Source organism: Pyxicephalus adspersus, chromosome 10 (genome assembly GCF_032062135.1).
Source record: "Pyxicephalus adspersus chromosome 10, UCB_Pads_2.0, whole genome shotgun sequence".
Taxonomy (NCBI): domain Eukaryota; kingdom Metazoa; phylum Chordata; class Amphibia; order Anura; family Pyxicephalidae; genus Pyxicephalus; species Pyxicephalus adspersus.
This window is the reverse complement of record NC_092867.1, coordinates 49,323,087-49,345,065: the sequence shown is the minus strand read 5'-3', so window position 1 is coordinate 49,345,065 and position 21,979 is coordinate 49,323,087. Positions and strand designations below refer to the sequence as shown.

At 38.6% G+C, this 21,979-nt stretch overlaps 1 protein-coding gene across 1 annotated transcript; it reads left to right on the top strand.

Moving 5' to 3' along the window:
* The first annotated feature begins 394 nt into the window (after window positions 1-394).
* LOC140339397 (membrane-spanning 4-domains subfamily A member 12-like) lies at window positions 395-21,338 on the top strand. The gene is made up of 7 exons (XM_072424097.1): window positions 395-469; window positions 5,677-5,958; window positions 11,157-11,267; window positions 11,603-11,659; window positions 17,367-17,495; window positions 18,625-18,750; window positions 20,790-21,338. Exons 2-7 carry the CDS (start codon window positions 5,689-5,691, stop codon window positions 20,925-20,927), a joined length of 831 nt encoding a protein of 276 aa, XP_072280198.1. The 5' UTR covers window positions 395-469; window positions 5,677-5,688; the 3' UTR covers window positions 20,928-21,338.
* Window positions 21,339-21,979: the final 641 nt, after the last annotated feature.

Below are 21,979 nucleotides of genomic sequence, written 5' to 3'. Positions count from 1 at the left end.
ATCATTCTGTTGGTATTGCTTTGGAAAAGATTCACTAAAAATCTGATTTTTTTTATCAGGACAAGTTGAAAGTGCAAAATTCAATCACATATACCCTGCCCAACTACTCATAAATAAGCATTATCATCATAATATTTATATTATTATCATTGGATGTACAATTCAAACTCCTATTTCTACAAACTTTGCTACTAATACAACAATAATCCCTGAGGTTCTGGTGAAGATGGTTAAAAAATAATAATATTATTGTTTTATTTTGTTATAGAAGTGTCCTCTCATTTAAAAGCAATCAGTAAGTATTACGTTTTAGGCGTTACTTTTTACTTTTTTTTCCTTCACGTCATTATTATGTGTTGTAAAACAACTTAACGATGTAACCTGAGAAGGTTGTAAAACTGTGCAAATAGTACAAATAGGATGTGGAGGCAATGTACCTATGACCCATTCAGCATCGAGCACTTCACAGGTAGGGTACTATGTTATATAGCCAAAAAGTCTATGGTTAGGTGTATTATATTGATGCTAATAGTCATTTTGTTGTACATGGTAAATGGATTTGTAATGTTCAGTTATTTATCATTATTAATATTGGTATTAATATTATTAATAATAATAATAATAATAATATATACATATATTTATTTTTATTTACTTTTAATTTGTAAATATTTGTGTATAAGGTGTATTAGCTACTTCACCAGTGTTCCTTGATACCCTATTGAGTGAGAAAATCCACAAAACATAATATATTTGTCTGTAGCACAACAGTAGACTAAAATCAGTTTCACAGTAGCCAGACACTATATATATATATATATATATTAATGACAATATATTTATATAAAGTTGCTTCAGAAAGTGTTCAGACCCCTTCACTTTATTTGATTTTGTTATGTTGCAGCCTACTGCTACAATCATTTTATTTTTCATTAATCTACACTCAAGTCTAAACTAGGTGAAATGCCCAGTCTTGAAAACGAGATATCCAGGTTTTGACAGGGCTGTAGGAAGGACACTTCTCCCCCAGTGTTTGTGATATCTCAGTGTGAATGTCCTTTGCTGACTTTCCCTGGAGAAACAAAAACTTCATGACGACCCGTAACTCCAATGACGTGAAACTTGCTTGTGCCTCTGCCATCACAGCTTCTCACTAAAAAAAAAACAGTTTTAAGAATCGCAAAGACCTGATATTTCCACAGTTACATACTAAAATATTAGGCTGTCATATGCCCCCACACTCATTTTTCTATTTCATCTGGAAGGGAGCAAAGCCAGGAACATCTCAGCACCCCCTCATATATATATATAAATACGTATGTATATATATATATATATATATTTATATATATGAGTTTGGATATATATATATATATATATATATATATTTCAATTAAACTACTAAATGAATAAAAGACCTGAATTGTATCCCTCATGGTTAAAAACATCATGTTTAGGAGCATTGACACAAAATTTTACAGTCGACAAATTAAACTAGCGCAATAGTGAAAATTAGCCTTATTTTTGAAAATATTTCTCTTCTCATCCTTAGGAAGAATGAGAAAGAACACATTTTTTTCCATGAAAACCAAGGCATTTAATAATGTTAGCTCAAAGGTTGTGCTTTGTGTAAACAGTGGTGACTTAACTCATTGTTAACTGATGTTCAACCATACAAACAAAACAGACATGTATCTATTAATTCTTCTTAAAAGTCATGGATTAACCAAATCTGACCCTTTGGCTCATTCCTTTTGGTTGATTATTCGAGGAGGAACTGACCCATTGCAAAAACTGGCAAAGGGGTCTTTGAGACCTCCTAACAGTTTGTGTTCACATCCTGCTGTTATTTTGACAGAATGTAAATGTACCCATTAAATGTTTCCCATTATAGAAGTAAGGGCACCTGAGCATTCTCAAGGGGTACAATACCCAGAAAACTAAACCTTTTTGCTTCAGGGAATATTCAGGGAATAAAACCATGATTTTCCTTAAACAACTATATAAGAATGTTTGATATGTCTTGATGTCTAGAGGATGATATATATATATATATATATATATATATATATATATATATATATACTGGAGCCTTTTTAACACTTTCCTGACCTTTTGTACCCTTTCTAGTGACACTCTGTCACATATATCTCCCCCCGTTCGACCTTGTGGCATATTTTTCCATAGAATTAAACCTCAGGATAAGGCCTATGCATTCCTCTGCATTTTCTTGCTTTATCCTTTCTGTCTCCTTTGCAGATCTTTGAAGACCTGTCTGTTTTTGCTTTTCTAGGCAAACACACATAACTAACAAACAAACAACAAAAAGAAAATGTTCTTTTTGGAGACCCGGTGCTCTGAACCAATTTGTCTCTGCCCTCTTTAGGCGACTTCAGCAAAGTGTCTTTTCCTTACATTCGTTTCTTTCAGATCCTCACTGTACTCCTAAACATCATCCTTCAGCTCCAGCAGTACTTCCTTCTTTTTCCAAAGTTCCTCATCAGTTGGTGGTAGGTATTGTTCACAAAGAGTTTCAGACTTTGTAAGAGCAGTATCAACACCGCTGCTCATTTTGCGCACCGCACGGCTCCCAAGCACAGTGTTGATGCTTCCATTTACAACAGATTGGGTCATCTCCTCACTGTCATACATTGTTCTCTTGGTCTTATTAACCACTCCAGTTATACTGTGAATGACCTCATCATTAGCCCCAACAACAGCTTCTGAGGCAGTAGCTACACTCTTGTCACTTGGCTTTAGCAGTATGTGCATTTTCCTGGTACCACCCTGTGTGAACCGAACATGACAAACATAGCATTCATATAGCTTGTCCCCAGAACGAGTTCTTATGTGCCTCTGCATGTGATGATCAAGTTTTGAGCTTCTGGGACAAGTATATTTGTTTTGGAGGCTTCTGTTTCCACGCACGTTTTCAGCCTTCCCTTCCACTGGTGTAGCAATTCCTTCCACAACATGCTTCTGAGTATCCTGTTCATCAGGCACAACAGTGACGGTTTCTTCCCTCTTTACTTCACTTAATTTATTAAACTTTTCCCGCACCTTTTTGGAAACGGACAGCTTTTCCAATCTTTACTTCGCTTAATTTACTAAACTCTTCCTGCACCTTTTTTGGAAACAGAGATACTTTCATTGGCTTCTTTGGACTCTTCCATCTTCTCTTGGATGTCTGGTGCCAACTTTTTCCTCTTTCTCTTTTGTCCCTTCATTCTCTTCATCATCAGATTCAACAACTCCTTCTTCAGTCACCATTGGCTCAGCTTCTCCGTCCTGCCCTTCAGGCTGTTCTTTTATGTCAGCTGAAACAGGATCCCATCTTTTAGCTTGGACTTCAATGAAATGAAAGTTTTCCCCAGTCAACACAGGAACACATTCAACAGCTTCCATCTCAGGTAACACAAAAGTATCCTTGTCAGTCACTACAGGGACACTTTCTTCAACCTAAATCTTCATTACACAACACTACTTTCTATAGCCTTTACTGCACCTGAGAAAGGGACACTTATTTCAGCATGCACCTCTTCACCCGAGACCACTGTAATTGGGACATCACCTTTGGATTCCTTACACCTTTGGGTTTCTCACAAGCTGCATCTGAAACAGAATTGGCAATTTTCTCTTCTTTGGACTTATTATCATCTTCATCATCATCCTCGTTTTCACTCTCTTGCTGCTTGGCCCATTTCCCCTTTCTGGCTACAGACTTTGCTGGAGTGGTAGCTTTCTCTTCCCTGCTTGCAAACTTTTCCCCCGCTGCCTGGGGCGACGACAATTTCTGCAGGACCCACCGCTGCGGCGTTATCTGTGGAAAAAAGTTGCTGTCCCTTATGGCACTTCCTCTCCCCTGGGGAACTGACAATCCCTCCAAATTCTGTGCGGCCAGTTGCTGCACAACTCACAAGTGCATTTTCTGATTCTCTGTTGCAGCGTGACAGACTTCCACCAATTGTGCCACCAACATACGGTTAGTCTCTTGCTGCATTCGCACTATGTGTGCATTTGCTTGCTTCTTCATTTCCATGCCCTGTTGACGCGCAGCATTAGCAACCCTCAGCAGCTTCAGGACATCCTCCATGCTGACACAAAATCTTTGGCACATCGGCCCTTTAAAACGCTGCTACAATCTTTGCTGGGTAATCTGCCCGCATCCTCCACCAAATGTGGAATAGTACAGGGGAATCACTGGTAACGGGATGCTTACAGGGCAGATTAGAGGCAGCAGACTCCAAAAGTCCAAAATAGCAGCAGTTTTTTATTCGATTTGGTAAGTGTTACAGCACACTCCCCAGCACTTCCCAACAAAACAATAAACAGTACCCTGCAGGGCATATGGCTACTTCACTTGAGAGGTGCCCTCTCTTACTAACACCCTATATCAGTACTGGTCCACCCACAGGCTCTCTCTCAGCCTGGCATCCCTCTCTGGCTCTCTGTCAACCTGGAGTCCCTCTGGATGAGTACTTCCTCTGTCAGCCTCCGGCTGAACACACCTTCTCAGGCTCTTGCTGAGCACACCTTCTCAGCCTCTCGCTGAGCACCCCTTCCCTCTTGCACCTGAGTGCAAGTGCATATTAATCCAGTCAGGATCGGGTTGGGCCAAGGGGCCCACCTTTTCACTCCCTTGGCTGGCTCCAGCACCCTAAAGTCTCAGGTTTCTTTCTAAAAACCTATTCAAATCTAACTACTCTCTATCCCCTGGAGCCTTTTTAACACTTTTCTGACCTTTTCTACCCTTTCTAGGGACACTCTGTCACAATATATATATATATATATATATATATATATATATATATATATATATATATAGTTTTACTAAAGTCTAGATAAAAGCAATTGATTTATTAGTATAGCATACCAAACATTTATATTTTTTTTCACAATACCCTGTTTTCCATTAATTGCCAGGACTCTCAACACAAAAGAAAGCTGGAAGGTGACCTAAATACCATGTTCTTGGTACATGTTGCTTAGAGACCAGTCACATTTATAATACACTTAGAAATGTTTTAAACCATACAAAATTGTTTATTTGTTTCTTTTTCTTTTTATTAAAAAAAATTGATATCGGTCTCACTATCAAATCACTTACAAGTAGCAATTCGGTATCATAAGGCTCCTAATGTGGTAAATAGCCCCAGCAATAATACTAAGTATGTCTTGTTTGGTTTCTTTTTTTTTCCTTTATTGATTCATTGTAAACATCAGTTAATGTTCAGTCAATGCATATTTATGGATTGGTAATACTGTATATTGGTAAAAATTTTAGATCTCCCCTTATCCCTGAGGAAGCCTGGTTGGGATGAAAGGCGTCGGGTAAGACACCTTACCGCCATCACTAACCTAGTATGATACTAAACTATATTGCTATTTTCGCGAAACTAGTGGTATATGTTAGCCTAGGATTCATTTATAGAGACACAGCTCTTAATCCTTTAAATTGTGTTGTTGGAACAATAAAATTTTGTGTTCTTAAATTTAACTCTGGTTGCCCTTCAAAAGCCTGGCTTTCCCTCCCTCCTCTTCTTCTCCTCCTCCCATAGATACACGATATGTAATCAAAGGCTGGGCCAATAGGAGTCCACTCCTCTTTGATTATCCATTGGGGCTTTTCTTTGGGGTGAAACAAACTAACAAACTACTGTTTTTTTTTTTTACTAGTGAGACTGCAAAATGTCTTCCCAATTTGGCAACAAACCACAATATAATTTTGCACAACCCAATCCTGCTGCTCCCCCACCTACCCAATGGAATGTTCCTTCAGGTGCCCCTGGGAATAATCTTTCTCCTAACCCTCAGATGTGGAATGCTCCTACTACACAACAGTGGAATCACCCTGCTCCTCAACAGTGGAACAATCCAGTAACTACAGTCATCCCTCAGACTCTCCAGTCAGCTGAGTTCCATCAAGCATTTCTGAAGGGTAAACCAAAAGCATTGGGGGTAAGTGTGGGGAACCAAGGTATACCTGTGACTGGCAAGTATGTGCTCTTAAAAGGTCTAACTGTTTTCTTTAATTCTAGTTCAAACAGAATTGTTGGTAGCCAAAAATATTTGGATGATCTGCCAGGCAAATTTACAACCCCTTTAAGGAAAAATCCTTTCCACTTTACTTATATGTCTATTATGTACTTCCACATCGCTTCCACATGCTTTTGTAATATTTTGTTTTATTTAATTTATTTTGTAATATTTTAATATTTCCTTTGGTGACACAATTCACAAGTCCACTCTGCTGGCTATTCCTGTTTTTTTGTTTGTTTTATTATAAATACATACATAAAGCAAATCACATTTTTACATTTACATAATCCAATACATATTATTCTTCTTGTTACACAAAATTTCTACAACACTGTATATTTATTTAAATCTCATATATTCCAATTTTCTTCCTATTTGATACATAGCACATAAACATTAACCCAACATTCTTATATTAACCCAAACAAACAAAGCTCACTTGGAATCTCATAAATCTCACTTTTATTACCCAATTTCTAATTTGAAAGCATCAAAGCTGTTAGGGCTGCGCCCCCTGGCAGGTGTTGTGGGGTTACTTGGGGAGTGGAGTCTAAAAGTTTCCCAGTCTTCACCAGACCACTCCACAAGGGATGATTGGCTTGGTGACCCTAATGGCCACCAGACTGCTTTGCTGTGGGGAGAACAGCAGGTCGCAGCCCCCAGGCTCTCCCCACTAGGAACGAGTGGGACAGAGGCCTCCAGGGTAGGAATAGACCATGTCAGGTACTCAGATGACGGCAGAAGGTACAGTCCAGGCAAACATATGGACAAAACAGGCAGCAGACAGGGCCAAGGACAGGTAACAGGCCAAGGTTAGGGCAGGCGGCAGGCAAGGTAAGGTCAGGAAACAGACTGAGGTCAGGACAGACAGCACACAAGGTCAGGACAGACAGCAGGCAAGGCAATGTCGGGTAACAGGTCGAGGTCAGGACAGGCACAGACAAAGCATGGTCAGGTAACAAGCTGAGGTCAAACAGAGAGAGTCCAAACAAACGACTAGCTGGCACAGAGTCAAGAAGTGAACTGAGGATCCAGCAAGTAGAGCCTGGAATCTGGAAGTATAAATACAGCTAGAAGCCAATAGCAGGACAAGGTTGGAACCAGGAACTTCTCTGTTCATTGGCTGCTCACATTTCCTAAAATACCCTTTAGCTGAGCACAGCCTCAGAGAAAGTGCGGGGGATGCTAAAAAAGGTACATCTTTGCACAGCTAAAGGGAAGCTTAGGATGCTACAGGCTGCTAGACAGATGATCTGCGAGCGGAGTGGTAACAAATGTACATCCAATAATGCCAACATTCCTTCTTGTTATTTACAAGGATACCATTTAGTATGTTGAAACCGTTTCATAATATCTATTAGTTGTTTTATAGATAAATCTTTTACCAAGAATCTTTACCACGTAGCAAAAAAAAAAAAAAAATTGGCATCTCAAAGTTCTAATTTCACAACTGTTGAACCTCCCGTAATGTCAGTGGATATACCAGCAGCCAATGTGACAAAATAACTTACTTAGATGCTAACAAACACAGCGTCTCTCATCTAGATATTCATTATAATTTTTTCCCCCTAAACCTGTTTGTCCAACTGCATGTATCAACCCTACTATTATTATTATTACTTAGTTGATTACTTAGTCTGATTCGAGTGGGTGGCATCTTTAACCCTGGAGCGCAGCTCGAAGCGTAAGTGGAAGTGCATGTCAATCACATCAAGTTGGTGCAAATCTACCAGTGTGGCGCTGTAGAAAATCCCTTCTATGATGTCCCAGCGCACATTAGGAATTGAGTACTCTAGTACTTCACCAGCTTTGAATACAACAGATATGGACATGTTGCATATCACCAGACATTTGGGGCTCAGCACCTCGGTGAGCTGAATAAACAGGTGGTCCAGGATGGTTTTGTACAATTTGCAGTGATTGCTCATGATTCCTGATAACATCCTATATACACAAGTTAATGATGACAACGTCGGGCTGAGGTCCATGTTTGAAGTTGGACAGGATGCTCTCTATGTACTCCGAAGAGACACGGGTCAGGAAATGGAACCGTACAAGGTGGTGGTCAGTTCTGTAATGACGCACTTGGTGGTAAATTATGCTATTGTGCATTTCACTCAGAGATCCCCCAACGTGTCATTTGCAAATAACGTTTCACCCTTCCCTTTCAGCTGCTTTTCAGTCCGAAACCCATCATTCTGCAGTATTTTCACAAGATCCTTGTTGACGGATCTTTGAATAGAGTCTCCCAGGACGGCCACATACTTGTTGTAGAGAAGTCTCCGGACGTCTGCTCAATGTGGTCATCCAGGACTCTTGGTTCCCGTTAAACATACCAGTGTCTCCCATCTCATCCCCCCGACATATACAGAGGGACTGCTGTCCCACTTCCCAGTTCCTGGGTAACATACACAGAATATAGGTCCGATAAAGCGTGGTACCGATGGATGAAGCAGAAGATGTGGCCTTCTACATTCAATCACAAATTTCAGATTACACACTTGCATTACACACTTCGGGTGTAGTGCATCTTTAATAGGTGTCATTAAAGATGCACTACACCCAGCTCTAGATGCCAGTTACTAATGCCTTCCACACTGCGTCTCAGGGCCTGCTATCGAGTGAAAGCACATGAAAGGGAACGGGCTTGGTGGAATCAGCCGGGAAAGAAGACCCTGTTGAGCTTGAGTCTAGTCTGGCATCTAGAGCTGGGTACTGGGCTGTGGTCATGCGGCAGCAGTAAGAGCAGGAAGAGTAGGCGGTGGGCTCTGAGAAGTGTGGGTGGCATTGTTAACTGGCATCTAGAAATAGGTACTGGGAGGAGGAGGCGGTAGGCCCTGAAACGGAGCAAGGACGACATTAGTGGTTGAGGCCATCACCTATATGGACAGTGTAGAAGCTGTAGCTACTGGAGACATTGCTTTGTAGGGGACTGCCTTTTCCTATATGCTAGCTGTAACTTTGTAAAATGCGTCATTGACAGTATTATTAACTAGCATCTACAGCTGGGTACTGGGCAGGTGGCCGCAGTAACAGCACAAGGAAGAGGTGGTGGGCTCTGGGACAAAATGTAGACGGCATTAGTAACTGGTATCTAGAGCAGGGTAATAGGCAGGCAGCAGCAGTAACAGTTTGAGTAGAAGGCGGTGGGCCCTGACACGAAGTGTGGACGACATTAGTAACTTGCATCCATATTTGGTTACTGGGCAGACAGCAGCAGTAACAGCAGGAGGATGAGGCAGTGGGCTCTGAGATGAAGAGAGGACGGCATTAGTATCTGGCATATAGAGTTGGGTACTGGGCAGGCGGCAGCATCAGTTACAGCAGGAGGAGGAGGTGGTAGGCATTAGTGTGGCATGAGAAGTGTGGATGGCATTGTTAACTGGCATCTAGAGCTGGGTATTGGGAGGAGGGGACGGTGGGCCCTGAGACGGATCAAGGGCGGCATTAGTGGTTGAGGCCATCACCTATATGGACAGTGTAGAAGCTGTAGTTACTGGAGACTTTGCTGTGTAGGGTACTGCCTTTTCCTATCTGCTAGCTGTAACATTGTAAAATGCGGCATGGACAGCGTTGTTATCTGGCTGCTACAGCTAGGTACTGGGCAGGAGGCAGAAGTAACAGCAGGAGGAAGAGGTGGTGGGCTCTGAGACAAAGCGTGCACGGCATTAGTAACTGGCATCTAGAGTAGGGTACTGGGCAGGCGGCAGCATCAGTAACAGCAGAAAAGGGAGGCGGTGGGCCCTGAGAGGAAGTTAGGACGGCATTAGTAACTGGCATCTAGAGTTAGATACTGGGCAGGCGGCAGCATCAGTTAAAGCAGGAGAAGGAGGCGGTGGGCCCTGAGAAGTGTGGATGGCATTGTTAACTGTCATCTAGAGCTGGGTATAACTGTCATGTAGAACATCATTCTGCAGTATTTTCTCAAAATCCTTAGGACGTCTGCTCATTGTGGTCATCCAGGACTCTCGGTTCCCGTTAAACATACCAGTGTCTCCCATCTCATCCCCCCAACATATACAGAGGGACTGCTGTCCCACTTCCCAGTCCCTGGGTAATATACACAGAAATTAAGTCCGATAAAACGTGGTACTGATGGATGAAGCAGAAGACGTGGCCTTCTACATTCAATCACAAATTTCAGATTACACACTTGCACTACACACTTCGGGGTGTCATTAAAGATGCACTATACCCAGCTCTGTCTGAGGGCCTGCTATTGAGTGAAAGCACATGAAAGGGAACGGGCTTGGTGGAATCACCGGAGAAAGAAGACCCTGTTGAGCTTGAGTCTAGTCTGGCATCTAGAGCTGGGTACTGGGCAGTGGTCATGCGGCAGAAGTAAGAGCAGGAAGAGTAGGCGGTGGGCCCTGAGAGGTGTGGATGGCATTTGTAGCCCAGGGTATAAAGGGTGATATATTTATTAAGAATATACCACCTTTTCCTATGAGATGTTGCCCTAATATAAAAACATAGTGGCCGTGATTTACTAAAGCTCTCCAAGGCTGGAGTACACTTTGATCAGTGAAGCTGGGTGATCCAGAAAACCTGGAATAGATTCCTTAAAATCATTTGCTATTTGGTAGCAAATTTTTGAATCCTGGACCAGATCCATTCCAGGTTTGCTGGATCACTCAGCTTCACTGATCAAAGTGTATTCTCTCCAGCCTTGGAGACTTTTAATAAATCAGGGCCAGTATGCTAGATATCACAGTTTAAAGGGAAAGAGTTACAAGGTTTGACTCAGTGTGATCAACCCTTAGTCAACTATTTACATTACATGGATTTAGCAAATCTTTTTGTGGATCTTTACCATAATATTTTCTGTTAATTTTGATGACTTTCTATCATCTTCCAAAATGTGGGGATACGTAGAAGTGGCCTGCATACACTAAGATCAGTGTCTGATCAGTCCTATTCGGGCATGGGTGGGTTGGCCATAGGATTGGTAGGTCACCCTAGGAGTAGAGAGAGGGTGAAATTCCAACCTCTGTTTATTGTCCCATTCAACTGAATGCAAAAGTATGTATTATCCAGTGTCACCATGTTGTAAATTAAATCTGTAAATGATGTAGATGTGGTCAGTATGTTCAAAACTTCCTTGTTTTTGTTTTCAGATTACACTGATCATCGTGGGTATCTTACACATTGCCATGGGTATTGCCCAAATTTTCACTTCGTACTATACTGCAATACTCAGCGGAATCCCATTCTGGGGAGCTATTTTTGTAAGTAAAATATTTTGCGATATAAATATACACACATAGAAAGAGAAATGAAGGTATTCTAATCAGTATAACTTTTCTCATTGGCATGAATATTGTTCTATTGTCCAATTGGTGTGGGGGACTAATATGCCCTTTGCAGCCATTAATTTTAGGGAGAAAGGTTTGCATATTTAAATGCCCTATGCTGATAATGATTGACAGTTAGGACTTTATGTTTTATCTTTAGGAGGTTTGTTATGAACACTGATATCCATCCTACTGACATGACAAAACCTGACATGACAGCTCCACTATTTGTTTCTATAGTTAAGGTGTATTGTGTTTATATTTTACAGAACATCATTACTGGGTCTTTGGCAGTGTCAGCTGTGTCCAGCTCTTACATATGTCTCGTAAGTTAATCAGTGCTGTAAATTTTATCCACACATTAGTCCTATTACATGTTAAAAAGTCATCACACTTATGGGTTGTAGGTGTGGCAACAATTGAAAAAAACATTCTTTACTCCTGTTCTGATGTCAGCTCAACATTAGTTTAACCCTCATATTGACTTCCAAGTTAATAGGTAATCGTTTGGTATGTGATCAGTTTCTAAGGGATAGGGTTCATGACTACTTAGGTAGTGTTGCTGAGCCTAAACGTTTTAGGATAAGGAGAGGATGAAGAGAAAAGTGGCTATCTAAGGCAATATTATTTTAAAATTGAATAAAATCTTTTATTTATATTCAATAAAATGAAAAGAAATGTATTAACCACCTGGGAGTTTCACAGATGTCTGGATTTCTGTATCAAAAGCGGTACACGGTAGCGGTTTTTTATTAAATTTTTTTTTTTTTTAATTGTAGACCTGTAACTTACAGGAATATGTCCAAACAAGGGTCTAGTAGATATCCTGAATATAATAAAGTTTGAAACACACAATCATGTTAAAAAAAAAAAAAACTTACCTTTAATAATAAAATCAAATAAAAAACACAAAAATCAGCTTAAACAAGAATGCATAAATAAATAAACAATACTGAAAATGCAATAATTCGGTATACTGTATAGTAATATATTTTTCTAAAACACCTCCCTAGTGTGGTAAATTTTAAAACAGAGTCCAACATCACATACCTATAGAAAAAAACACATAAATATATTTTGTATTATTTTGTATTGGATTGGATACAGGACTTTGTATTGAATCCAATACAAAATATTTGAATTTCCCGCTACGACCCCCGTCGACGGGCGTATGCACTGACATCATCAGTAATCATCGAGGGTCGCGTACACGAACACCGGGTGTTCTAATTCTTTCCGTACTTCCATGCAAAAAGAGGTACATTCTTTGCATGGAAATTTATTGTAGATTGTAGGCTATAATTTCTAGGCATGACTCACCGAAATATGTCCAAAATGTAATAAATTTAATAATAAACTTTAAAAAATTTTTTTATAAAACATTATAAAAAAACAAAAAATAGTGTATAATGTAATATAACTATACAGTAGCTTATAAAATATATATATAATACAATTATATATATATTATATAAAGATTTCTTTGTATTGGGCTCAATACAGCTTTTTTGTGAGTTCAATACTAAGTGATGAGTTCAATACAAAGTGTTTTGAATTTCCCGCCCGCACCGATGCTTGCAGCGATGTCACTGGGAAACCCGGGAGATCGTCGCTGCACACACCGGGTGAAGACTGAATAGAGAAGACCTCTCCGGAGGAGCTGCGGGGACAAGGTAAGTATTTTTTCTCAGTTGTAATCCGATTGTCATACAATGTTGTATGACAATCGGATTGCACTGTAACACGTGTTTTTATTTTTAGCTACCCCGAACCTGGTTCGGGGTAACTGATAGAAGCAAGTTTTCTTACCCCGAACCAGGTTCGGGCTAACCGCCCAGGTGGTTAACATACACACATAAAAAGGTTTTAGTACTCTGACATTATGAATCCAGATACATTACATTGGGTTGGTTATAATGTACACCAACCCCAGTTAAGTAAGGGTCAATATAGGTAATTTTCCTGTTAATGGTCTCCCCCAACGCGTTTCGCCCTCGTGGGTTTCCTCAGGGGAATTGAGATCCTATAATTTGTGGAGGCACATATGAATTAATTAATTAATATGTAGAATTAACAATTCATATAATATAAATAATAAACATCATCATATCAGAAGTCATAACTTACTTAGTATATTGACCAGGTAGTGATGTAAATTAAAAAAAAGGGGGGGGGGTTGGGGGGGGAGCAGAGGACAAATGCGGACAAGGTGTAAACGATTGCTCCACCCCTATCCAGCACCCTATGGGTGCCCCCATACCCCGTCCTAAGGCGGGGTAAATCTAAAACTTAAAAGTGAGATTCATTGATTTGTGAATGTAATGATTTCCTAATAATACTTCGCTGAATACAGAGAGCATTTTTACTAATCATACATAATCCTCAAGTTTTATGTTCTAGGTTTTGAAGTTAATTAGTGTAATTTTTCTTTTTTTATAGAAAAGGTTTAAAAGAGAGTACATCATTTAGGCCTGGTGCTATATTTGCTTTAAGTATAGAGATCCACCTGGGTGAGGAAGTATAATGACTTCTAACTAGTTTCTCTTTTGAAGAAGCTGTTTTTATAAATGTAGGGGAACAGTTGGAGAAAATTAGACACATTGGGATCAGTTCTCAAAATGTGCCAGTGTTTCTTTAAAATATTCAGAATTTCTTTGTGTTGGTCATTGTCAACCTGACTAGAGTGTCTGGGATGACATGTTTGTTCTTATTTAATAGTGATACTCAATTTTTGTGCTTAGTAATATGGTATGCTTTTTAAGGAGGTTTCTACTATACCTTCTAGTCAATAAGCGGGTATGTAAGCCTTTGGCCCCTAATTTAAAATCTGCTTCAGTAGTGCAGTTTTGTCTTAGTCTAATATATTGACTAATGGGTATACTTCTATTGAGAGGCTCAGGGTAAGCGCTATGATAATGCAGGATTGTATTGCCTGCTGTGCCTTTTCTATAGAGGGTAGTTCTCACAGTTTGTTCCTCAGAGATATAAAGGTAGGTATCCAAAAAGGGTATCTTGGTTTTACTAGATGACATGGTGAATTTCAAATTAAATGTACTTATTTGTAGGTTGTTGAAGAATTAATTCAACAGATTTTCAGAGCCTGACCGAATAGGGAAGATATCATCTATATACCTTTGCCTTGGATTGATATAGGGAAGGTATTTGTCATATGGGGGATTAGAAAAGAGTTGTTGTTCCCACTCACCTAAATAGAAGTTTGCATACTTTAGTGCACATTTTGTGCCCATGGCGACTCTCTGGATCTGCAAATAGTATTCCTCAATAAATGTAAATATGTTTCTCGTGAGTATGTAATTTAGTAAAGTTGAAATGAATGCATTAAAGTGATCGTTAGTGGGGAAGTGGTCTTGAAGAAATTTGTTATTGATAAGTATTCCCTTTTCGTGTGGTATGCTATTGTAAAGGCATTCCTCATCGATGGTAACTAGGAAGGAAATGGGAGGAATTTTAAGTTGCAGTGTCAGTTTGAGTAGATCGATATTGTCCTTAAGAAAGGACAGTAATTTAAAGACTATGGGTCTTAGGTATGAGTCAACCAACTCACTTGCGTTAGAGGAGATGGCTCCTACACCCGCAATGGTTGGGCGACCCATGGAGTTCAAAGGATCTTTATGTATTTTTGGCAGGGTATAAAAAGTCAGAATTATTGGATTATTTGTGTAAAGGTAATCTTTCATATTATGGTGAATTGTACCAGCATTGAATGCTGTGGTTACTATGGATAGTATAATATTGATCATAAAATGCTTTGATGACATTTATTTTAGTGCAGTTATTTTAGCTATTCATGTACCGTACTACCTTCTTATTTAATTTTAGATTATCTATTATATCATTCATAGGTCACCTAGTCTAATTGTGTATGCTACATTATCAACGCTCCTAACAATTAATCCACATTACTCTATTAAGTCATAGTCCAAGTAAGTGCAACAGATCATTTAATAACAATATTTTAATGTACATTATAAATATCCAATTTATATATTTTTATCTATATACCTTTAATCCTAATTCTGAAATTGCTTACCACCAGATTGTATTCAGACCACTACCCCTCCTCTTTTTTGTACGATTCTGGCATTCAGGTACAAGCTCAATTACTGATACTGATACTTCTCTCCTTTTAATTTACATCGCTACCTGGTCAATATACCAACTAGGTTATGATTTCTGATATGATGATGTTAATATTATTGTATTAATTATTAATTCTACATAATAATTTATTAATTCATATGTGCCTCCACAAATTGTAGGATTTCAATCCCTTGAGGAAGCCCACAAGGGCGAAATGTGTCGGGGAAAACCATTATAAGGAAAATTACCTATATTGATCCTCACTTAACTGGGGTTGGTACTAAAACCTTATATGTGTGTATGGGAATACATTTCTTTTCTTTTATTGAATATAAATAAAAGATTTTCATGAATTTTATAATAATACTGCCTTAAAGAGCCACTTTTCTCTTCATCCTCTCCTTATCTTAATAGGTAATCAGCCAAACAATTAAACAGGCATTAGCCATAGCTTGCAATTTACTAAAGGGGGGTGAAGAAAGAAACAAAAGCAAAAAAGGTTTAGAATGTCAGAGAACAATCACAGCTGCAGATTCAGTTGATGAAGACTGCACATAGACCATTCACAGCAATGTTCCTGTTGACCAACTAGATTAACATGTGATCACATAGAATGCCCATTAGATGGAACTATACCAATGGACAGTAAGTAGTTCAATGACAGTTCCAATGACCAGTGAAAATCATTTACTTGCCCAGCTACATCCGTCTTCTCAGGAGTTCTTTCTTTGAGGACCTCAGGAAGAGGGGGAGTGGAATTTTTGCTTGTGTGGCATGTACATAAACCCAGAGACCCAGATCAAAGGGACCTGCACCCACACTGTAGGTAGATATTTCCCTACATTTACTGCAGACCCTTACAAATATTATGTGTAAAGTGCCTTTGGTTGACACGCCATTCTGGCCCTCAAGTGTTATCCCTAGTGCTAATCTGTTAGTGTTTAGAGTGCTGCTGTCAAAAAATATACCAAGGCACCCATTGTAAGGAAATGTAAGAAGTGGAATTTTGTTAATTACTTTTGTGTTTTTGTAATATTTTGTAAATAATTGAGTTGTGTTGAAACTAGTTATATCCTCCTTATCAGTAAACCAACATTTGCTTCCACCTAACCTTGAGACTCCTTACCTTGAGACATTCCGTGCTCAGCAAAGTTGTTAACTGTATTTCTTTTATATTGACTAACTACCAAGTGCCTTCCACCCTGCTGTCTGTCTATATAAATTGTGATAATAAAGCTTTGAGAATGCTTTACCTACAAATTGAGTTATGTCGCTACGCTCTACCAGTGCTGTGAAATAGAAACCACGAGAGAGGGATAGCTGGTCTGGCTCGGCATAAAATCGCCCTAACACCTATGTCCATCTGTAGTCAAAATCTGAGTTTTGGAGGACAGTAATTGATAGTATTCTTCAGATACCACCTGCCTTAGCCTAGAAGAACAAGATCTATCTGGAAAACCCAAATTAGCCAAAATGTCTTGGTTTTCAATAGGGAACAAAGTATTAGACAATGATTAACCAATGTTAAGTATGTAAGACATCATACTTTACTGTTTTCTAGGTTGACAACACTCCTGTTCATTGCAATGCCTTGTTTCCAAGATCCTAATCTATTCAAGGAAGATCTTTTTTCATTAATATAATTAAGCAGTTGTATGTATTGGTGTTGCTACCAAATCAAGGTAGAAACTTCTAGGAGGAGTTCTCTAATGTCAGGTTACATACTGCCTGATAAACATAATGTTGGTGATTTGATCCTAGATATCAAATCCATGGAGTAGCATGTCAAAGACCAATAAAAAACTGAGAAACATTTTCAATTACCATATGTACTGCCTGTTTACTTCTAGTAATATTCTAAAATGTTTGACATAGTTATAAGTCAATGAAACAAGGATGAGATTTTCAGTAAAATGGATTTTTTCTCTACAGATAAAAGGTTCCCTTGGCTTGGGAATTGTAGTATCCATTTTTTCTGTTGTCGGACTGATACTGAACATAGTGGATTACTTTGTCTATTATTACTGCTATGGTTCCTATGAAACATGTAAACATTTACTTGTAAGTATCTATCCCTCTCCCTTTATCTATTCCTCCATCATTTTATCTTTTTTTCCTAATATACATATACTGGAAGAACACATCTTGTATTCAAGTCTACACACATTAGTGTAAAACTGAAGGGGCTTGTATACTTTGGGCATGTGAGATACACAGGATATTAGTGCAAAAGTGCAGTTAGTCAGGCACCAAAATTTTACTAGGTGCTAGACCAGCCTTTCTCAACTTCTTTAACCTGGGGAAACCTAGTAAAAACTTTTAGGTATTAGGAAGCACCTGTGAATAAAAACACTATATACAAAACCCACAGTACATCAGCATGGTGGTCAGTAGGAAGAATGTCCCTTACATTGATAGCCAATTCAGATAGCCCATATGATCATTGATGTCAGTTAAACTGACCTGAGAGGCACAATTGGCTCATTGCTCAAAGACCCCCTAGCAGCCTCTGTAGGAACCTTTGTTGAGCAACTCAGCTCTAAACAATGTGCCCCCCCCCCATATACTTGGTGACCCAAGTAGTTTTAGGGGTCAAGTGAGGGGGGCTAGAACTGAACTTTTCTGAATAATTTGAGAGATGTGCTTACCTGTGGCTCCTAATCAAACTAATTCTTGCTAATGCATTTTAGTTTTCTGATAACAAAATGAGGTTTTACAATATCTTTTCACCTACTTCCTTTGTCTTTTAGTCCTTCCTAGACAAATGGGAACTGATGACTTGGGAAGTCAGACTATAATGAAGAAACCTGGGTGATCCAGCACACCTGAAATCAATTTTTAAAATCATTATCTGGTAAATGTGTTCAGTTCTGGAACAGATTCATTCAAGTTTGTTGGATCACCTAGGTACTCCCATGATAGTATATCTTCTCCAGTCTTGGAGAGGTTTAATTAATCAGGCCCATGGTTTCTACAATAATGGGAATGCTATAAAATGCTAAAAAATATAAACTGGTATCCATTGTTCTTCATATTTCAGGTAGCATATGGCCAACTCAAGTTACCTGCCTAGCCACTAAATCCAAAGATGAGGGGAAATAGGCTGCACTATAGTGTTCAAGCACTTTTGGCCTATGACAGTAACATCAGTTCTGGATAGACTCTTTAACATGTTATTTTGCTTTTACAGATTGCAGGTCATGTTCTCCGTGGATTTTTCATTCTTACATATCTGCTGCAGTTCTCTTTGTCTGTTAGCATTTCTGTGTTTGCCACTCAGGCTCTGAATTACAACAATGCAACAGTACCTAATCAGGTAAGAGCTAGTCATATTTCATCATACTGGCAGAGTTTACCCCCTAGCGGTAATCCCGAGTGTGACCTGGGGGTGAATATTACTTAAATACGGGGGGTCACTTTTAACTAAAAAAAAAAACACTTACCTTGTTCTGTCACTGTCCCCTGGTGTCCTGCTGGTCCCCGTTGGTCCAGGGGACACATCCCCCTCCTCTGATCTCTAGCTGCGAAGTGCAGAGATGAGATCTACGGGGTTTCCCGGTGACGTCGGTACATGCATGGGTGAGGGCGGGAGGATCAGCCGGAAATTCAAATATTTTTGTATTGGATTCAATACAAAATAGCTGTACTGAGTCCAATACAAAGAAATATTCATATAATATATGTATATATATATAATTATATTATATACATATTATATATGCTACTATACAGTTACATTTTTATTTTTTTATATGCTACTATATATTTTTATTTTTTTTGTAACAGATTTTTGTATTTTGTTATTTAAATTTTAATATTAAATGTATAAAATTTATTAAATATCAGTGAGTTATGCCTAAGAACTACAGCCTACAATGGAAAATACATTTCCATGCAAAAAATGTTTCCGCTTTTTGCATGGAAATTTTAAGGGAGTTAGACCACTAGGGAGGTTAACACAAAACTACAGTATCCTGGTGTAAAGTATGATATGGGGCTTGTTTAAAGCACTTGACAAGCATTTTAGGGCTTGTTCACACTACAAAGTTATGGTAACACACAGTGAAATGTACAAAAATCCACAATGAGCAGTAGGATATATATCACACCTTTGAGATGTTGGACATGTTGTATTTGAACAAAGAGAAAGCCTGGGATAGGTCTTTGATAAATGAGTGAATCACATAATGTATGATAGATTTGGGTGCCTGTATGGATTTTATATATGCTGTTCAATAAGCATCCTAATAAAATATTTTCACAACTCTGAACTGAAGTTTATTTGGCATTTTATAAAGCTAAAAATCCATAGAAGATCTATATATGCATATATATTTTTAGGTGGGCTGGAGATCTCTAACTTCCACAAATAAATAAAAGCTGATTAAACGGCCCTAATAGTAGCCATTTTTACTGCCCTGAAATGCCTTGTTGGGTTAGAGTAGAGGTTCACCTTTGCTCACTCATAGGCCTGATTTATTAAAGCTCTCCAAGGCTTTAAAGAATACACTTTCGCCAGTGAAGCTGGGTGATCCAGCAAACCTGAAATGAACCTGGTCCAAAATTTAAAAAATTTTGCTAACAAACAGTAAATGATTTTTAAGAATTTCATTCCAGGTTTGCTGGATAAGCCGATCCAAACTATGTAGCCTTGGTTGTCTGTTCTTAGCTAACTGGAGTGACACTCAATATGATTACATACTGCTGTAGCCCATCTGGTTTGATATGTTTCTTTACATACCCTAATTGTAATGAATGATTATTTGAGTTACTGCTGCATATCTATTGCTACATTAAAACCCAGAGAACTGCCACCCACTTGATATGTCCCTTTTTTCAGGACTATTCTCTGTAAGATGGTTGTGTATGTGTATAAGTCCCACCAGATTGGCAGTTTTTGAAGCCATACCAGTCGGATTGGCATCAACAACATTGCCATGTTCACAGTTTTCCCCCATTTTGATGAATGGTTTGAGCAGCAGATTATCTTGAGAATGTGTTCATGCATTGCAATTAGTTCCTTCTATTTGTTTGGCTGATTAGGTTTTTGTGTTACCAAACAGTTGAACATAGCATACATACATAGCAATCATATTTCAATTATATATCTAGTCTATATTGCATTTTATCTTTTATTCTGAAGATTTGAATGTTGTTTCTAAAACGTGTTGACACACTTTATTTTGCTACATATTTGATGTCCTATGATATAGGTATGTATCGTCACAGCTATTTTATATGTGGCAATATTTTATATGTAGTTATGGAGTTGGCTATGTGCTGAACCTTCTAATGTCCAATTTTCTGCTCAATACATTTGTTACGTATCTAATATTTTATGTTATTTTTTCCCAGGTATTTATTCTACAAAACAGTGCTGAAGTTCTGGAACAACCCACAGTTTCTGGATCCTATCCTACCTTCCTTTCCCAAAGACCATCTGAGTTGCCTTATGTGACACAAAATGGAATGTTTGGTGGACCAACACCATAACAGAATACCAAAGAGACATGCCTTTGCTTCCCCACCCCCTAGCTCCATGTTTTATAACCCTCTTGTATAAGCTTTAAGATATATTCATATGTTATATGTAAAGATATGACTTTTGCATATGACGCTTCACAGATTGCTTCTCTCACTAAAGTATTATTGTATATATTGTCCCAAAGAACATGGCTTAAAACACTTTTAACTTTTCAAGCCTGGTAAGAATTGGGAACACTTTGTTTAGTACTAAAGAAGCAAAAAAAGGATGGGACAGAAGGAGAAAAGAAGGACATGTTGCCACAGACTTACAAGGAATTTGGAATAAAACCTAGATAACTTAAATATGGCAATCAGAATGTGACAATAAATAATAAAAACAATAAAAAAGTAAAATAAATAAATAAAATAAATGTGGAAAATGTGGATAGATCTATTTTGTCAAAAGAAGAACTATGTTTTGTTTTCTTGCACCAGCCACGAATCCCTGAAATTATATTTTAAATCTAATTGTTCTGGAGACATGAAATCTCTGGGTGAAGGAGAGAGTGTAATATAAACAAATATTGATGCACTGGAGATGCAAAGAACCCACAAGACCAAAAGGAAGAGTCATGGGGCTGTTACTGTCTATCCTATTACCACATGTACTCCGGTTCCCCCAAAAGAATTAAATCACCAAGTACACAATCCAGCTTGAACTACAACCTAGTCATCTGACTTACAATTTGAAATATCCTCTTATTCTTTACTCTATTTTTATTTTAAAAGGTAGGAGGGTGGGTAAAAAAGGGAAATGGAAGATGAAAGATGGAGTAGGTTAAGTGAATAGCCAAGAAAAAAGTGAGAGGGGGAAGAGTATTAGTAGTAGAGGAAAAGGGGTAATTCAGGGGGTACATTGAAGTGCACAATATTAGTTGTATAAAATTAGTGATGTTGTATCAGTCCATCTTTGGCTTTTGTGGCTATGCTGCGCTCACTAAGTCAAACAGAAACAGCTTTTGAGGCTGGCCAGGAAACAGTGCTTCAGACCCCATTAGTGTCCAATAGTAGACTGAGAG

Coding starts and splice junctions, on each gene's coding strand:
- LOC140339397 (XM_072424097.1), top strand. CDS start 5,689: ATGTCTTCCCAATTTGGCAACAAACCACAATATAATTTTGCACAACCC. Junction 11,268..11,602: donor CATTCTGGGGAGCTATTTTT/GTAAGTAAAATA, acceptor TATATTTTACAG/AACATCATTACTGGGTCTTT. Junction 11,660..17,366: donor CCAGCTCTTACATATGTCTC/GTAAGTTAATCA, acceptor TTTTCTCTACAG/ATAAAAGGTTCCCTTGGCTT.